The sequence below is a fragment of the Pelodiscus sinensis genome, chromosome 1, assembly GCF_049634645.1.
Source record: "Pelodiscus sinensis isolate JC-2024 chromosome 1, ASM4963464v1, whole genome shotgun sequence".
In the NCBI taxonomy this organism is placed as follows: Eukaryota; Metazoa; Chordata; order Testudines; family Trionychidae; genus Pelodiscus; species Pelodiscus sinensis.
In genome coordinates, this window is record NC_134711.1 from 100,694,067 (window position 1) to 100,711,810 (window position 17,744).

The 17,744-nt window shown below is 44.9% G+C and overlaps 1 protein-coding gene across 4 annotated transcripts in view; it reads left to right on the plus strand.

Moving 5' to 3' along the window:
• The window catches only part of HIPK2 (homeodomain interacting protein kinase 2), a 216,025-nt gene that overhangs the window by 153,202 nt on the left and 45,079 nt on the right, over positions 1–17,744 (plus strand). For 2 of the 4 annotated variants that reach the window (XM_006138056.4, XM_006138057.4), the window contains exons 3-9: positions 709–832; positions 3,628–3,747; positions 4,911–4,997; positions 6,006–6,190; positions 10,876–11,038; positions 13,387–13,606; positions 15,298–15,419. In XM_006138056.4, the coding sequence (XP_006138118.2) occupies positions 709–832; positions 3,628–3,747; positions 4,911–4,997; positions 6,006–6,190; positions 10,876–11,038; positions 13,387–13,606; positions 15,298–15,419 (1,021 nt within the window). The remainder of the gene's footprint in view (positions 1–708; positions 833–3,627; positions 3,748–4,910; positions 4,998–6,005; positions 6,191–10,875; positions 11,039–13,386; positions 13,607–15,297; positions 15,420–17,744) is intronic. The other 2 variants (XM_006138058.4, XM_006138059.4) reach the window with 1 other exon arrangement.

Consider the following 17,744-nt stretch of genomic DNA (forward strand, 5'->3'; position numbering starts at 1 on the left):
TCCAGCCCTAGGATTCTATGCCATCAGCACTGGACTGGGCACTGGTGGCTGGAGTGGTGGTGGCAGGGGGGGGGGGGCGGGGAATGACCTAGATTCTATTTCAGGATGCAGGACCTTGGGGAAGTCACTTCTCCACTGTGCCTCAATTTCCCCTCTGAAAAATGTGGTTAATGATACTTTCTCTTTTGTAAAGGAAATTCAAATCTATAGACAAAAAGTGAAATACAGGTAGCCCCCGTCTTGCAATGTGATCAGTTCCTGGGAAAGCATCGCAAGTCGGGGGCATTGTAACTCGAATCCTCATTTATGATTGGTGTCGTGCGCCATCATAAATGCGACCTGAGGACATGAGTCGGGGGGTTTTGGCCCCTTCTGCTCTTACAACCATTTTTGTAAGTGGGGGGGGTCGCAACTCGAGCAGTCTCATTTCGGGGGTTTCCTGTATAAAGCTCAGTATGTGGCGTTATAAGAGCTATGAAGATTGTGTGTGTGTGTGTGTGTGTGTGTGTGTGTTAGTAGTTGGTTAACAGAAAAGGGGTCAGTAGATATTACTCTAACATATGTAGCATGGTTCCTGGGCTTTGTGGAACCAGCAGAATTTATTCACTGCAAGTTGCTTCTTGAAGGTGGATGTTTACATGGAGTTCTTAAAAAATGTCTCTGTGTGTTTTATAACAGTTAAAAGCTTTCTCATCTGTTCTTTTGCAGAGCCCCTGAAATCATCCTTGGTTTACCATTCTGTGAAGCAATTGACATGTGGTCACTGGGATGTGTCATTGCAGAGCTGTTCTTGGGCTGGCCTTTATACCCAGGGGCTTCAGAGTACGATCAGGTTGGTATGGTGCTACAGTTGCTGTTAACAAACACATAGAAGCTTTTTTCCTTTTTGTGTCAGAAGGGACAAATTCTAAACTTGCTATTTTTTGCTGTTGGAAGATATGTGTGTGTGTTTGATTTTCAATATCCTAAGACTGCTTTTTCATCCACCTGTAGTGTTCTAGGTAACCAATAAGATATTTAGTACTGTGCCTTTAAGAGCTGCCTGCCTAAGTGAACTGTCGATCAAGAGTGTAAGGTCCTGTTGATTGAAAGCTCTGTAGATGATCTTTAATCACTGAACAGAGCTGCCATCCTAACTCTACTTAACAGCAAGTATTAAATGAAGATTTATTTGTTATAATATAAGAAATTATATGGACTCTGCTGCTTTTTATAATCCCCTAATGAGGACGTTTATTAAAAGCAATGAAAAGAAAGAGAATGGTCTCTGGGGCAGGTCCTCCACTGGTGTCAACTGTCATAGGTCCTTTGAATTCAACTGAGCTTTAATTATCACAGCTAACTGAAGATCAGCGCCATAGACTTTACTGGTCCTATCTCTATAACAGGTGATGCAGCAATCTCTATAGCTAAGCTTAGATAATAGTTTCAATTCTAACCACCTTTTTTCAGTTGCTCGTTCCTTCTGAAACTGTGAAACTGATCTTTTGGGGGAAAGCCTAAGGGAAAGGGAAAGTGGCAAGAAGGCACAAAGTACATTTTTCCCATTATAAAAGCATTCCTGAGAGTTTGTTTTTGTTTTGTTTTTTTAATATTTCAGCCATGGTTTTAAAGGTGAAATCTGGCATGGAAATAGCCCTCACTGAAATTCAGTGCCTTTAGCTGTTCCAGAGGAAATCAGTTCTGTGCCTTTGCAAGTCACATGGGTGAGTCTACACTGCAGGGCTTAACTCAACTCGAAATAAGCTATGCAAATTGAGCTACGTCAGTTGAGTAGCTTATTTCGAAATTGGGAGCGTCTACACAGCACTTAACTTCAAAATAAAGCACTCTTCCTCTGACTTCCCTTACTCCTCGTACAATGAGGGTTCCAGGAGTCAGAGTAAGAAGTCATCCAGCTTGACAGTATTTTGACATTATTTCAAAATAACAGCCTGCTGTGTAGATGCGGACTGTTATTTCAAAATAACGCTAGTTATGTTGAAATAAGGTTGCTGTGTAAACGTACTCTTACTAAGCACTAAAAGTAGACTTCCCTCCAGAGGGTATGTCTACACTGCAGAGTTTTTCCGGAAAAACTACACTTATGTCCACACTGTAATTGCATGCTTTCAACAGAAAGTCAAAAGAATGGAGGGATTTTTCCAACAGCAGTAAACCTCATTCTACGAGGAAGAAGCCTTTTTCTGAAAGAGCTCTTTCAGAAAAAGGTGTGTGTGGACGTGGAAGTAGGAGTTTTTTCGAAAGAAGAGGTCTCCAGGAAAAAGCACAGGTGCTTTGGTGGCCACTCCGTCCAAAGTAATCAGCTTAAATGCGAGATAGCGTCCATTCACTGTGGATTGATCGCTTTTTCAATGCGCTTTTGCTGTGTGGATGCTCTCTTTCGGAAGAAGTTTTTCTGGAAGATCTCTTCGGGAAAACTTCTTCCGAAAGAACCCTGCAGTCTAAACATAGACAGAGATAAATTGACAAAGTGGATAGTTGAGGAAGGGCACACCACTCACGTGTACAGCTGACTTTGCTGTGCAGTGCAAAGTCTGCTCTAGCCAAATATATTGACGGCTCCTGTTGAGTTTGTGAAATGGAGCAGCACTGAAGCTTAGTCTTTGCCTCAGACTCTGTGGATTTGTTAGGTTGGGAGTGGGCTGAAAAGGGGCTATCAATGTGTGCAAGGTGTGCAGGGGGGAGCCTGGCTCTGGTGTACCTAAGGCACTCCATAGCAGGGGCATGCATTTTGCATGGACTAGGGCCATCAGTGTTTTGAAGTCCCCAAGGCGGCAGCTGCTACTTAGGTTTTTCTCTTTTCTTTCCATCTTTTCTTTTAAAAAATATCTAGCGTTTTGTCTGTGGCATTTCCTGCATTAGAAGAATATTAAATTTTCAAAGTGAAGCAATCAAAAAGTCAGGAAATGATGAAGTTAAAGTTTTATGTGCCACCCTATGTCAACATTATGTCAGCCTTGAATTACATGCTCACATACTTTTTCTCTAGTAAATGAAAAAATAATTCTCCACTCTTAGACACATATGCATAGCATCCCATTGTTCTGTGTATGCCAGCTAGGCAGGGTCCATGAAAGTTATTGACATGACAAATGCAGTAAGCTATATAAACACTGCAGATTTAGTACACATTGCCAAGTGATGGTGTAAATTTGCTTCAGTACATAGGCTGCTTCAGTTCACAGAGATTTGCATCATCCACTTTATCCCTTGAACTGCTCCAAAGAAAATAAGAGAAATACCACCACATTATTGAAATTACATACCTTATAGAGAAGAGAACTTGCCATGAAAAGCTGCAATTCAATAAAATCACACCATTAAAGTGTGTGGGCATTGTCTTTTACCTTTAAAGTCTGAAGATAAAGGGAGGAATTCCCAGGAAGAATGTTTTATAGACTTTCAGAGTAAATGTCCTAAGACATTAATAATAAAGGTGGAAATGCCATTGAAGTCCATGGGAATTCTCTTTCTTTCATTCCTTTTAGTATATCCTTGATAACACCCAATTTGATACCACCTTTCTCTCTCTTTCTTTGTTCCATTATTTTAAATGCCTCCTGCCCTCTAGAAAGGAAGATCACCACCTATCTTCATAGGTGACCTTTCATCCTTCTCTTACAGATTCGCTATATTTCACAGACACAGGGTTTACCAGCAGAGTATTTGTTAAGTTCAGGGACAAAGACAACAAGATTTTTCAACAGGGATACAGACTCGCCGTATCCATTGTGGAGGCTAAAGGTAGGCAGACATTTCCTTGTGTTCTTCATTTTGCAATAGTTGACTAGACGTGAGGCCAAATTCTTTTAAGTCAGAGTGTGAATCTCTTCACAATGCATTGAGACACTTCCCAAAACTGAGTTGTTAGAATGGGTTTGAGCTGAGGTAAAACTGTTGTAAGGAAAGAATTCAGCTATTGGCTGCGCAATGGCTTTGCAATTAGTGCCTGGCTCTGCATGGTAGAAGCTTTAAGTCCAAAATGAATCTTAAAATCTCTCCAGTAAGGAGCTGCCCAGACTGGGGCAGTTTTAGTTTAATGAAGGGCATGTCTGCAGTGCAGAGAAAAGCCCATGGAGGCAAGTCTCTGAAAATGGGTCCACTGAGTTGGGCTTGTGCTCTGGGGCTAAAAATACCAGTGTAGGTGTTTCCACTCGGGCTGGAGTCCAGCTCTGAAATGTGGGGAGGAGGAGGGTCTCAGAACCTGAGTGCACAAGCGAGAACGTTTGTGCTGCTATTCTGAGCCCTGTGTAGTTCAAGCCCCGTGTGTCTGTTTTTTCAATGCAGACATACTCTTAGCGAGCGACTACTATCCTATCCATTTAGGGCTTTTGTTTATATCTTCACAATCTATGGAGGATAGTTGATGCAATAAGGTTTAATTTAACCTGCTGCTGGGTGGAATTTGTTTTTAATACCTCTCAAGTTCACATACACATTTCCATGTTAACAATTAAAATAGATAATAGTACGAAAAAGGTTCCAGGATCAGTGGTAGCAACATGTTCTGCTCCACTGCATCTGAGTGGGACGGTCTTGGTTAGTAAAGCACTTTGAGATTCTTTAGGTGTGAGGTGCTATATAAATACATTCCGCTACTATTTAGGTTACCTGTTCATGTAAGAGACAGGTGGCTTTGTGCGTGGTGTACTTGGGGAGGGGGGCGTTATGGGATGCATTGCCTCTCCCCCCAAACTGCAAGCTTCAGTTAAGCATAGGATCCCCCCTTCTTCCCCCATACGGGTCTCCATTGGATGACTGGAGTTGCCTCCCCAAATATGGAAATCAACTAGGCCTCTGGCTTTGACTCTATGGGGTGGACTTTGAGGTATCCATCTAAGCTGGTTTATCAGCCTACATAGATGCAAGGGCAGCTCAGCTAACTCCCTTTCCCCTGTCTTGAGCAGACACCAGACGATCATGAGGCAGAAACAGGGATTAAGTCGAAGGAAGCAAGGAAGTACATTTTCAACTGTTTAGATGATATGGCACAGGTAAGAATGTTGGTGAGTAACTAGCGAGATCTTTCCTTGTGCATCTGCGCAAGGCAAACAAATGGGGCATGAAATCATTTCTACATATATGCTGCTTTGGGCAAACCCCTGAGAAACACCAGGTCTTCATCAGTCCAGCCAACTCCCAGTTATCATGTGTTGCATTGGCTCCCTACACATAAGGCCATATATAGTCATGAAAGTTGCATCAAACAGTGTGGCTTAGTAATTAGGAGTTTTACAAGTGCTAGGGTCTATTCCTAGCTCTGCCACTAACTTCCTATTTGACCTTGGCTGAGTCAGTTAACTTCTCTATGCCTTAAATTCCCTTATCTGTAAAATGAGGAGGAGGATGTTTACCTACTTTAGAAAGCACATTGCTACCTGTAAAGAAAAAGTGCTTATTATTTGATTGTTTTGTTGTTGTAACAGTGAAGTTGGTATGGGGCTACGAAAGTTCATGACAACAAAATGGCCCATGATAGTTTTGATCTAGAGTACATGTAAGATAATACTGGATATTTTAGCTTCATTAGCTAAAGTGTAGAAAGTGAGACTTCAGATCAGGAAAGATTTTATTATGAAAGCTTTTCCTGGCCCCTGATCTATAAATAGTGCTGTTCTCCATAAACTTACTGCTATCTTTTTTGTTTGTGTTTTTTGCTGTTTTTGCAGCAAGGCACAAAATATATGGTGCTTTATATGATACATTATGTTTGTCAGAGCTTGTCTATTATCACACAGAAGCTGATAAAAAGCTGGAAAGGACAACTAAGATCTTCCATGGCCATTGACCTAAACAAGCTAGATACTTAGCAGCCTGTACAGAGACATTTCTTGCACTTAGCCTGATGGCAATTTGACTTTGCCAGCTCAGATTCTTCCTTGTGACCTCAGCAGCTGCTCTTCGGCAGACACACACATGGTGGAATCGAGAGAGATGATCTCTTGGAGACCTGAGCATCTGCTTGTCCCTTTTAACTGTTGTCTTTGTCCTTTCTCTCCCAGGTGAATATGACAACAGATTTAGAAGGAAGTGATATGTTGGTGGAAAAGGCAGACCGGCGGGAGTTTATAGATCTGTTAAAGAAGATGTTGACTATAGATGCGGATAAGAGGATAACTCCAATTGAAACACTAAACCATCCCTTTGTCACCATGACGCACTTGCTCGATTTTCCCCATAGCACACAGTAAGCTTCCTTCCTTCTGCCTTATGTCTGGGTTGTCAGAGAGACAAGTTAGATGGAGTGGGCGGGATGGTAGACTGGGCAGTAGGATGAACATTTGGGTTTATAAAAGGGCCTAGCAACAGTATTTTAAAAGGCCACCGTTAAGGCCCAAAGCTTTTCATTTTTGTTTAAAAAAAAAAAAAACCCAAACCTAATATGAATAAGAAATGTGTTGCTGATGCACAAAATTCAAAAGACAGAAGACTGCATTATGTCCATTGTGAAATGACTCAATCATTACACATATTCATGTTAAAATACAGAAAAAATAGGTGCAAGTAGCATTGACTCGACTTATGCAAGTGACAGAGGGGTTGGTGCTGTGGTTCTCATTATCCACAGCGTGACCCAGCCCTTCCTCACAGAACCCTTTCCCAGCTAGATGGAATCTGGTTGGGACCGCTCTGTTTAACCATCTGGAGAGAGGGCATTGCGATCATAATACCAACGCTTGTTTGCAGCCTCCCCCTCTTGAGGACTCCTGACTTAGAAAAAGGAACTAGAAACAAGAAATCTCATTTCTGCGCCCAGCTCTCTCGCTCTCAGATTTGCTATGTGGCCTTCAACAAGTAACTTGAACCTCAGTTTCCACATCTAGAAGGAAGACTAGAAGGGTAGAACTTTAACAGGGTTCATAAAAGAGCTAGATAAATTCATGGAGGTTAGGTCCATCAATGGCTGTTAGCCAGGATGGGTAGGAATGGTGTCCCTAACCTGTTTGTCTGGATGTAGGTGACAGGGCATCTGGTATTGCCCCTCTGGGGCGTCTGGTATTGGCTGCTGTCGGCAGACAGGATACTGGGCTACATAGACCTTTGGTCTGACCCAGTATGGCCGTTCTTATGTTCTTATCTGTAAAATAGAGAACCACTCCCTCGCCTGATGGGGATGTTATAAGGCATGGTTCATTAAGGCCTGAGTCTCACTTATAATAAAGCTTGAACATCACTATACATTAGCCTGGGACTTTGGAGATCTGGATGCAGTTCCCTGCTCCACTATGGATTTTCTGTCTGACCCTGGGCAAGTCACTTAGGGCCAAATTTGTAAAGCTCTTTAGCCGCTGATCGGTGTGCATTGGGATTTTTAAAAGTGTCTAGCAGCTTAACTCATTAATTTCAGTGTGAGTCAGGCACCTGGTTTTGAAAGCCCTGGTAGATGCACATCCCTGAAAGCAGGTGCTTGTGGGGAGCCAGCTTAAAAGCCGGCTTCCCACAAGCCCTGGTTTCCCCCGCCTTCCCCCCCCTCCCGCTGCTGCCTCTGACACAGTGCGGGGTGGGGGCTGGGGGCTGCGTGTAACCACGGACGCGTTTACACTTTCACATTCCTACTGTGAATCAGAATTAATAGTACTGCTATAACTCAGAGTAGCTAGTATGAGAATGAATACATTAAAAATGGTAAGTTGCTCAGACACTGCGGTAATGGAGACCATATAAGTACCATAGATGGATAAATAGATACTGAGGTGATGAATGCAGTATGAACACAAGGTAATTATTATAAACAGAGAGAAAATACTCATCATAAAAAAGTCAGTTTTATGAAAAATTTGAAACAATAGACAAAAATCTGCTTTTATGTTTGCAATAATGTACTTTCATTTGCAACAACCCTTTCTACATGTGCAGCAATTGCTTACAGTTTTACAGACTCAGGGCCCAGTCTGTTGCCATTGGGAAACCTTCCCTCCATTAGGGCCTCATTGCTGAAGTTTTTACCCCAGCCCTCCTTGGGCCAAGTACCTAACAAAGGTACAAGTTCGTACTCAGGAGCAACTCAGTGGAAATTTGTGTCTGAATAAGAACTTTAGGATTGGGCCTCTGGATAGGGTTGCCAGATGGTTTATCCAAAAATATCGAACAGCCTTCCCCCTACCCCCCCCCCCCCCCCCCCAAAAAACCAAAAAACACCGGGGGGAAAATTCTGTGGGAGGGAAAAAAAATGGGGAGATCAAAGTTTTTGAGCAAAAAAAAACAACAATAAACAAACATTAAATTAAAACAGCTTTAAGTGCCTGCAGAGTCAGAAAAGGGATAGCAAGACGGGAGAAGTTGAGCACATTTTAGGTGTCCAGTATTTTCTGAATTTTTTCCCTGGACTGGAAGCGAAAATACTGGACACCTGGCAACCCTACCTCTGGATGCTAAACACCCTGCCAGCTCAGCACTCTTCCTCTTTTGGAAATGGCAACAAGCTTTAACCAACGTGCAGGGGAGTTGACAGCCTCACTGGGCTCCTGGGCAAGGCGAGGAGGTGGCTCCATGATCCCATAAAGGGCGGGGCCTCAGGCAGAAGGGGCAGGGCTGAGGGCAGCTGCACAGACCCTGTGCGCTCCCCGTCCCCCAATGCTGCCTGGAGTGTGCCACATTCCCCTGGCAGCCCTTAGAGCTATTCAGAGTGCACAGTGCGACTCTATAGTGTCAATTTAATGGGCTCAAGACTCTGGGTGCTGCCACTGCACTAGGCCCCTTTGAATCCCTGGACCTCGTGGCAGTTGCCCCCTTTGCCTCCCCAGTCAGCAGGCCTCCCAATGTGGGTTGGCTGATTTGAAATCAGGCCTGTGATTGTCCCTGTTTCTGAGCATAGGAACTTCAAAGACTCCAGGAACGCTGGGGACTGAATCTCTCTTGAAAGTAAATCAGGACAGAGAGGAAGTGCAAATGTAGAGAAGACATAGCTGCTGGAAGCAGTTTCTACTGTGACACACTTCACAAAAAGGCTACAAGCCTCAAGAACTCTTGAGGCTTTGTACTTGTTAGTGCCAAAGCAGCAGCTTTGCATTTGTGATTGTAGGGATACTACGTTGTTGGCAACAATGTTTTTGAATATGCAGTATATTATTGCACTAATTTACAGGAAGCAGATCATGTTTTACAGTACTCTTTTGCAATGGTAGTATTATGTGAAATATAAGTATGTCATTTTCAGTGGTTTACTCTACAGTGTTTTGAAAAATAGTTAAAAACTTGTGCAGAAACCTGGGCAATTAGCATTCTACCTTTGTCAAATAGATTTTTAAAAACTTTTACAAATATTTCTAAATATTTTGCAGATTACGTGTATTTCATAGATGTAAAAAGCATGTATACGATGAAAGTACATACATATTCTCTCACATCTGATTCAACATTCAGTAATTGTTGCACAGAAATAATCATATTCATAACCAAATGGCGATGGGACTTTTTAGAAGAAGCATGGTCTCTTCATTAAAGGATGAGGGAGGGAGGGAGCGTGCAAGGGATCTGGATTCTATTCCTGACCACTCCAGTGTGATCAGGGGCACGTTTCTTTAAATGGACACTATCAGCTTAAAAATAAAGCATCGTAAACACTCATTTTTACCCATATTACTAATAACAGCTTAGATTATTAAAAGTGAAATCTTACAAATTGAGTCCTGAGGTGCACTTACTTTTCATAGTTTCTCTGTGTAAACAGTCAAAATCAAGGAGAAAATACTTTCATTTTTGTTTTCTTTATAAGTTCACTGTCAGATGCTTAGTTTTACTTTTGGTTATTAAACACTGTGGGAGAAATAATGAATGAAAAATAACCATTTGAATTGGATTTTAAAACAATATTGAAATTCCTAATTGTGGAAAGTGTTCATCTTATTCCTGCAGGTCCTGGTCAGATCTGTAGCTCTTGACCATACTTAAAATGATAGTGTTCCTTTAAAAAAAAAAAAATCTCTGTGCCTCAGTTTCCTACCTCACAAGGAATGTGCTGTAGTAGGGCAGAAGTATTTTATATGCTATATTGCACAAACAGTATGTTGCTACATACTGAGGAGACAAAATATTGTACTTTTCAATATTTCCACTGCTATATGTGTGTGTGTGTGTTTGTTTCTTTAATATGTAGGTTAGAGGGATTGTGCTGGAGGAGATTTAAAAACATTTCCCCACTGCTGCCTCTCAAGTTGAGACAGCCTCATGAGCCAATCCTGCAAGATGCTGAGCACTTGAGCTATGCTTTAGGAAACCCTTTAAGTCATATGCGCTGAATGGGACTCATGCTTACATCCTGTGCTAAAGTGGGACCAATGAACTGAGCAGCTTTGCAGGACTGAGCTCAAATGAACATTTTTAAAGTGATGAGTAAGAACTGAGATGTCTCATGTACCACCTATAGCAAAATCTTCCTCCTATAGGGGAAAGGCTTTGAAAACTGCCTTTAAAAGAAGCCCAAATGATCAAAAACCAGCTGGCTTTCTCCCCACATCCCCATTATCTGTCATGTTACAAAAGACAACTCAACATTTCTTGGTTTGATTTTTCTTCCCCTTCTGTCTGACTGCTGACAGCTTTTGGCTGCTGACTCTAACTTACACTGCAGGACTGAAGCTGGATGAGACTCTCAGGAATCCTAAGCCAAAACAAGTCCTCTGCTGAATGCCAGCTAGTTCCCTTTCAGTACAAACAGTGTGAACCTTGGCTATGGGGAGAAGGGGATATTCAAACAAAGTAGGGAAACACTGATTAATCTAGCAAGTGCCAAGCATTGCCTGATCACTTGGCTTAGCCATCAAAGAAGAAGGCTGACCTGGAGCTAGATTTCTGTAGCTGACTGTTAAATATGCTCATTGGGTTGTTGTTTTTCCTTCTCTTTCTCACCCTCTCATCCCTTTCTCTAAACAGTGTCAAGTCCTGTTTCCAGAACATGGAGATTTGCAAGCGGCGGGTGAACATGTATGACACAGTAAACCAGAGCAAGACGCCATTCATCACCCATGTGGCCCCGAGCACATCAACCAACCTGACCATGACCTTTAACAACCAGCTCAACACTGTCCACAACCAGGTATGGGAATCAGCAGCAGCCAAGGCCTGAAAGCTAGAGAGCCCTAGAAAATGGAGGGTAGATGTAGTGCTCTTATCAACACTGGCACAGTAAGATGGCTCCTTTCTGCCTTGTGACAAGAACACACCATCCTTCTCCTTGAGCCTTGTCTAGTTCTGTGGTATTTTATGCAGGATAATTCATTCCATGGCACTCGTGTGACCGTGAAATACTGGCTTATTCGTTCATCTCGTTGGGGATGATGAACCCCACCTTCCTAGGGAGTTGGAATGGAATAAAATTCTGATGGCAGTCTCTCTTTGTGCAACAAGTAGGATTGTGCTAAGTGACAATCAGGCAGACACGAGTAATTATGAAGATTACTGCTGAGATAAAACTAAATCCTCACATCACAGACACAAGACTGCAGCAGCAGCAGCAGCAAATGGAAGTGCTCTCACTTCTTACCGTAGCATTTGGTGGGGTATTTCTCCTTGAGTATTATTTGTCTTTACAGTAGTCCCTAGAGGCCCTAATTGAGATGGAAACCCCACTGTGGTAGGCGTCCTCTGCGGTGAGAAAAGCCTGGTCTGCTGGGGCAGGGGTGCACTAGCTGCGCCCCCCCCCCCCCCAGCAGACCAGGGAGACTCGGAGCGGCTTTTCTCGCCGCAGAGGACACGGGTGGCGGTACTGCGGCACATCTTGGCGGTCCCGCCGCCCGCGTCCTCCGCGGTGAGAAAAGCCCCGTTCATAAGTAGGGATCCAATGTAAGTCAGATCCACGTAACCCGGGGACTGCCTGTATCCTTTTTTTGCCTGCTTTTGGAACTTAGGCTGGAGAGTAAGACTGCTTATAAACTCCTGTTGATTACCTTCTCCCAAGCACCAATTAGCACCCTTTACTATAACCAAACACCACCACCTGCACGACTAGAAGGGTCAGACACTCTGTCATCTTTACTCGCCCTGAGTAGTTCCTTACTCCACCCAAAGTTCCTGCCAGTGAGACTATTAGCACTGCATAGTGTGAATATGGGTGGAAGAATCTGTCTCTGCATATCAAACAGCAGCAGAAATTTGGGTGAGGTCTGCCAGTATCAGGCAGTTCCAACATTCTCACTGTACGTCAAAAACCACTGTACGTGGGCCACTTCTCCTGTTTCCTCTCCCGTCTCTAGGTTAGGTTTCCGACTGTCTCTTGTGTGTCCATCACTTACTGCCTGAGTTTTTTTTTAAAGGGGGTTGAAAAAAGTGCCGCTTTATGTTCTCTTATCAAAAGAAGTGTGTAGTTGTGATGGGTGTATAAATGGGAATCTCCAAATTCTCCTATATGTTTTGTGTTGGGAGCAGAACTGACCTCACCAGGTTTCTCACAGGGTGGGCCAGAAGCATGTACGGAGCAGTTTGACTTTGTGTGACCGTTCCTTTTTGAGCCTGTGAAGGGGCAGGCCCCGGTCCCGGAGCGAATTCGCCTTGGACCTGGGGACACATAATCCCTTTGGCCTGGCCCTCAAAGTCCAGTGCCCCTTTATCAGGGGAGATACGGCCCTCTGGCCTAGTCCATACAGACAAGCCTTTTGCACCATCTTGGAGGCTGAATTATGGGGGTTTTGGGGGAGGCAGGGGGACCCGGGCCCTCCCGCTCCACCGGGTCCCAGCCTAGGGCCCTGTTGGCCGTGTCAGTATCCACTGCCTGGTTGCTGACCCCCCGGAGGTCCTTCCTCCTCCCGGGGATGCTTCCTGCCTCTCCCCTGGTGAGGCGATGTCCTGGGGTCTGTGCTTTGGCTTGCAGCTCCTGAGCGCCTGAATCAGCAGGCCTTGCTCCAGTGGTAGCAGGGATGGCTGGGACGGCTCAGGATCTCTGCCCTGCACCCCTGCCACTTCAGCTACCTCCCCTGACTGCCTGCTTCCCCTGGCTTTTATCCCAGGACTCACTCATGTGCATGCCCAGCAAGGCTGCAGGGGTGGGGTCTGCCCTGCCCCCGAGGCCAGGTGAACTCTTTTAGCTGCAGTGCGGGGCCGTGACGCCCTTTCACAGAGCCCCTTCCTCTTCCTGTCTCCTCCCTGGTCCCCAAATCAGGCCCATCCTCAGGAGAGATGCTCCATTCTGGAGACTCCCTGGACAACAAACTGGGCTATGGTGTGGTTGGAAGCAGCCCCAGTTGATAGAGCGTCTCCCTATTCATGCTTAGTGTGCTCCCTTTGCCCATGTCACCTTCCCTTGCCTCTTGTGCTTCTCAGTTTTCTATTTTGCTCCTCATTTATTTTTTTGTTTCCTGGTTTTATTTAGATTCATTTATTTTTAGATTTGCTTCTTCCAACATACCATCTCCCTCATTTTTTTTTGTTTAATTCCCATCATTCCTTTAGGCCACCAACCTGGCTCCCACCTCCACCAGTGCCACTATTTCTTTAGCCAACCCTGAAGTCTCCATACTAAACTACCAATCTGCACTCTACCAGCCTTCAGCAGCATCCATGGCCGCAGTGGCCCAGCGGAGCATGCCCCTGCAGACAGGAACGGCGCAGATCTGTGCCCGGCCTGACCCCTTCCAGCAAGCCCTCATCGTCTGCCCTCCAGGCTTTCAAGGTAAGAAACCGGCCTGCCTCCTGGCAGCCAGCCTTTCTGTTGTTTGATTTGGTTCACATTTGAAATCTCCCTCCACCATATCTTTCTGAAGGAAGAAAATCATGAAAGTGAGGAGAACATCAGGAGCAGTTGGGTTGCTGGTGATACCTCGGGGGTGGAGGGAGGGAGATGTGATTGTGGTGCTCATCGTTCATTGTCCTGGTCAGTGTATTTTGAAGAACCTTTGCCTTGTGTTGGCAAATTGAAAAGAACTGACTATTTTACTGACCAGTTCCCAGGTTGCTCAGTGACCCTGTTTCCATGAGGTGACTCAGCAGGTTAGTTCTCTGGAAAAGTCTGTACTGGAGATTTGCCCTGATTATGGCCATCAGTGGCTAGTCATCTGTACAGCTGCACCACTGCAGCTAGTATAGATAGGTATAGCTGCTTTTTGCACCAGTGGGCAATACTCCTGTTTTAAAATGGTGTAAACTGCATTGGGACACATAGCAGCTTCACCTGTCTGTGATAGGGGTTGCTCCTGCACAGTTTCACCAATAGCTGTATCAGAGACTCAGTCCAGGCAAGATCTGAGATTTGGTCCTGATGGCGCAGGATCTATCAACAATAATGTTTTGCAATACTCTAACCACTTTTCTACAAGGACTTTATAGTGTAACTTTTACCCCAGTTGAAGCCTGGCGTCCCCTAACTCAACTAGGTTAGCAGGTGTTAAAGTAGACAAGGACACTATCACTTCAGAATGTGTTGACTGATGCGTACTGGTGATATGCCTTTCAATCCTAGTGAAGTCTAGAGAAACAAAATGCCTCAATGACGAGTGGAGTGTACACAACCTTACTCTGGAGTCCCAATCTCCCACCTCATCAACAGGCAGCACCCTCACCCTATAGTGTATTTTTCTAGCCATCTGTGATGGTTGCTTGTAGCCAGATTGGAGAATAACAGGTTTAATTTGAAAACAAACCCTTATAGAATTGCCTCCAGATGTGGGTAACGTTATGATGTCTCTACTAAAGTTAACACATTCTAAAAGCATATGCCAAGTTTAAGGAGGGTTAATCTCCTAGGGTGTGTCTAGACTACATGCCTCCTTCGACGGAGGCATGTAGATTAGCCAGATCGGAAGAGGGAAATGAAGCCGCGATTAAAATAATCGCGGCTTCATTTAAATTTAAATGGCTGCCCCGATCTGCCGATCAGCTGTTTGTCGGCAGATCGGGGCAGTCTGGACGCGATGCCCCGACAAAGAAGCCTTTCTTCATCGACACAGGTAAACCTGGTTTCACGAGGCTTACCTGTGTCGATGAAGAAAGGCTTCTTTGTCGGGGCATCGCGTCCAGACTCCCCCGATCTGCCGACAAACAGCTGATCGGCAGATCGGGGCAGCCATTTAAATTTAAATGAAGCCGCGATTATTTTAATCGCGGCTTCATTTCCCTCTTCCGATCTGGCTAATCTACATGCCTCCGTCGAAGGAGGCATGTAGTCTAGACACACCCCTACTGTCTTCAGCCTTGTGTGTGTGTGTCATGTCTGCCAAAAATTGATAGATGTCCATGGGTTGAGAGTGTAATAAATTTGACTGGATGTAAGAAGTGGGAATCAAGCGCCTGATTTTCTTTTTTAGACCCCTCTTCTTAGCAGTGCTGATGATGACTAATTCTGTACCTTCTCTGTCCATGGAACAGGATTACAAGCCTCCCCTTCAAAGCATGCTGGGTATTCTGTACGGATGGAGAACGCTGTTCCGATTGTCACTCAGGCTCCTGGGGCCCAGCCTCTTCAGATCCAGCCAGGTCTCCTCGCACAGGTAATTTTCTTAGTCTGGGTAAATGTGCTTTGGGCAAGTATAGGTGACACTTGGAGCAAGTGTTTTTCATTTAGCTTAGCTACATGGAGCGGGGGAAAACTCAGTCCCTCTGTGGCTCAGTTGTAGAATGGGACACCCAGGTGAACATCTCCAGCTTTCCACGGGGCATCTGTCTTTCCTCAATCTCCTTTTCTCCTGGCAGGCTACTTCTGATTTCTAAAAGGCTCTAACAGTGTAGCAGGTAACAGGTCCATTCTCTTTCTCAGTCCCCCTTTTTACAAGGTGTGATCCAATTCTCATTGACATCCGTGGGGGTGGCAATAGGAGCTGTGTCAGGACAATGGTAAGAATTAACGATTGATACTTTTCTGAATCCTACTAAGTACTTGGCCCTGTGACATCTTGCAGCAGCAAGTTCCACTGGTAAATTGTGTATTGTTTAAAAAAGGTTTTGCTTAATTTATTTTTCAGTTTGTTTCCTTTCCATTTTATGGAATGTCATCTTGTTCTTGAGTAATGGGAAACCTGAAGGCAGGGCCAGGGCAGCTATGTCAGAGAATCTCTGCCTCTACTGGTGCAGTTCTTGAAGGGACCCTAGTAGAAGATAAATGACTCCCCAACTATGGAAACCCAGAGTGGGGGTTGTCACTTGCAAAAGTGCCTATCCTCCGTGAAGGTGAATCCCCAGCCTTCTGTCAAGAGGTATAACTGAGACCTCCTTGCCCCAGTTTCTGTGAATCTGGCCATTTTTTTAAAGTGGTCTGATATTTATTGGTGTCAGGAACGTCTTTGATAGAGAACAAATATACTAAGTGTTAGGTGCATAGAGCTACACAATGCCTCCTGGAAAAAGTGATCCAGAAGTAAAATACATGCCTCCTGTGGGCTGCTTAATGCCAGAGTGTTCATTTGCACTCAGACATCAACAGACTTTAAAATCATGCCCAAGCCTTGGATTGCCCAGGTTACATATGCCATGTATATATTCCTGTGATTACTTTCCTTTGCCAGAGGCCTACCGATCTTATCTGGTGAAGACCGAACGAAGCACAGCGTAACACCTGTGTGATTTTTCACTAGCTAAGTGCCCCGCCTATTCCCACTAAAAGAGTCCTTGTGACAGAGCTGCCTCTTGGTGCAAGTCTGCCTCAAAATGGAATTCATCATTTTGCCAATGCCTGTTATAACCTTCAGCATGGCAAGCTTGGACCTTGTATCCCATTCAGAAGTCTGAGAAGCAGAGCAGTGGAAAGGAAACGGAGAGATTTTCAAAGACTGGAGTGGGACTATGTGCAAAGTGAAATTAGGCACAAGCAGCTGAACTGGCACAAATGCTTTCCAACTGATGTTCCCTCTAAGCCACAGGGCAGCTCCAAAACTGGACCCTAACCACTTACTCTCTGTATACATTGAAATCCAGGAAACAGGGCCAGGCAAATGGCTGCAAGTGCCTCACCCAGAGGCCCTTGGATAAACTCTTCCATAACGGTAGTGATGGATACGGACGCATTTTGTATATTGTCTCTGTGAGCTGGTTCTTGCAGAAATGAAAAGTTAAATCAAGCTGCTGCCTGCAATATGCAAAGTAGGGGGTGAAAATAATCTTTACATCAGACCTTTCTGGGTCCATTTTCTCCCACACGAGCACGTATCCTGGCATGTGGCTGGGGAGACAGGTGAAAAGAGGCTCTGATTCCAGTCTTTAACAGATCAGCAACTTCATGTCTTAAAGGGACAGCACTCCATGTATTTGAAGGGTGTTTTTTCCAGCCTGAAATTGATGGTGTCACCAGGGGTGCTGACAGCCTCTGTGGGACCCTGAGCAATGTGGGGGAACCTCCGGCTCTGTGCTTTTAGAAGGGGCGGGGCCGGAGCAGTCAGCTCTCCATGCCTTGCTGCATGCAGCGTCCGAGTCCCTTTGAATTGCCAGGCCCCAGGGCAATTGCCCTCCCATAGGTGGGCCTGGGTGTAGCACATAGAAAAGGGTGATCCAGCGCTTGTCTCTTCCTTCCCTTCTCCCTCGGCTGTGTTCTGCATTCCTGCATTTTCTTACTTTCACTTCTAGGCAGAAAACCCTGCCTGCCTGCCACCAGCCCCTTCAGAGTAATTAGGGCCACTTCCCTTTGTGCTACTCTTCCATGCGGCTGAAAGGGCTCGCTCTCACTTTCCTCATCTGAACCTAGGAGCGAGAGTCCAGAGCCCAAAATGTGCTCTCAGTGACACCTGTGACATCTTACTCACAGCCGTGGACATGGCAGCGCTGTGCACTGTCCCAACGGACCAGCCAAAGCAATCCTTTCCTGCCGATGAAAAATCTCCGTGTTC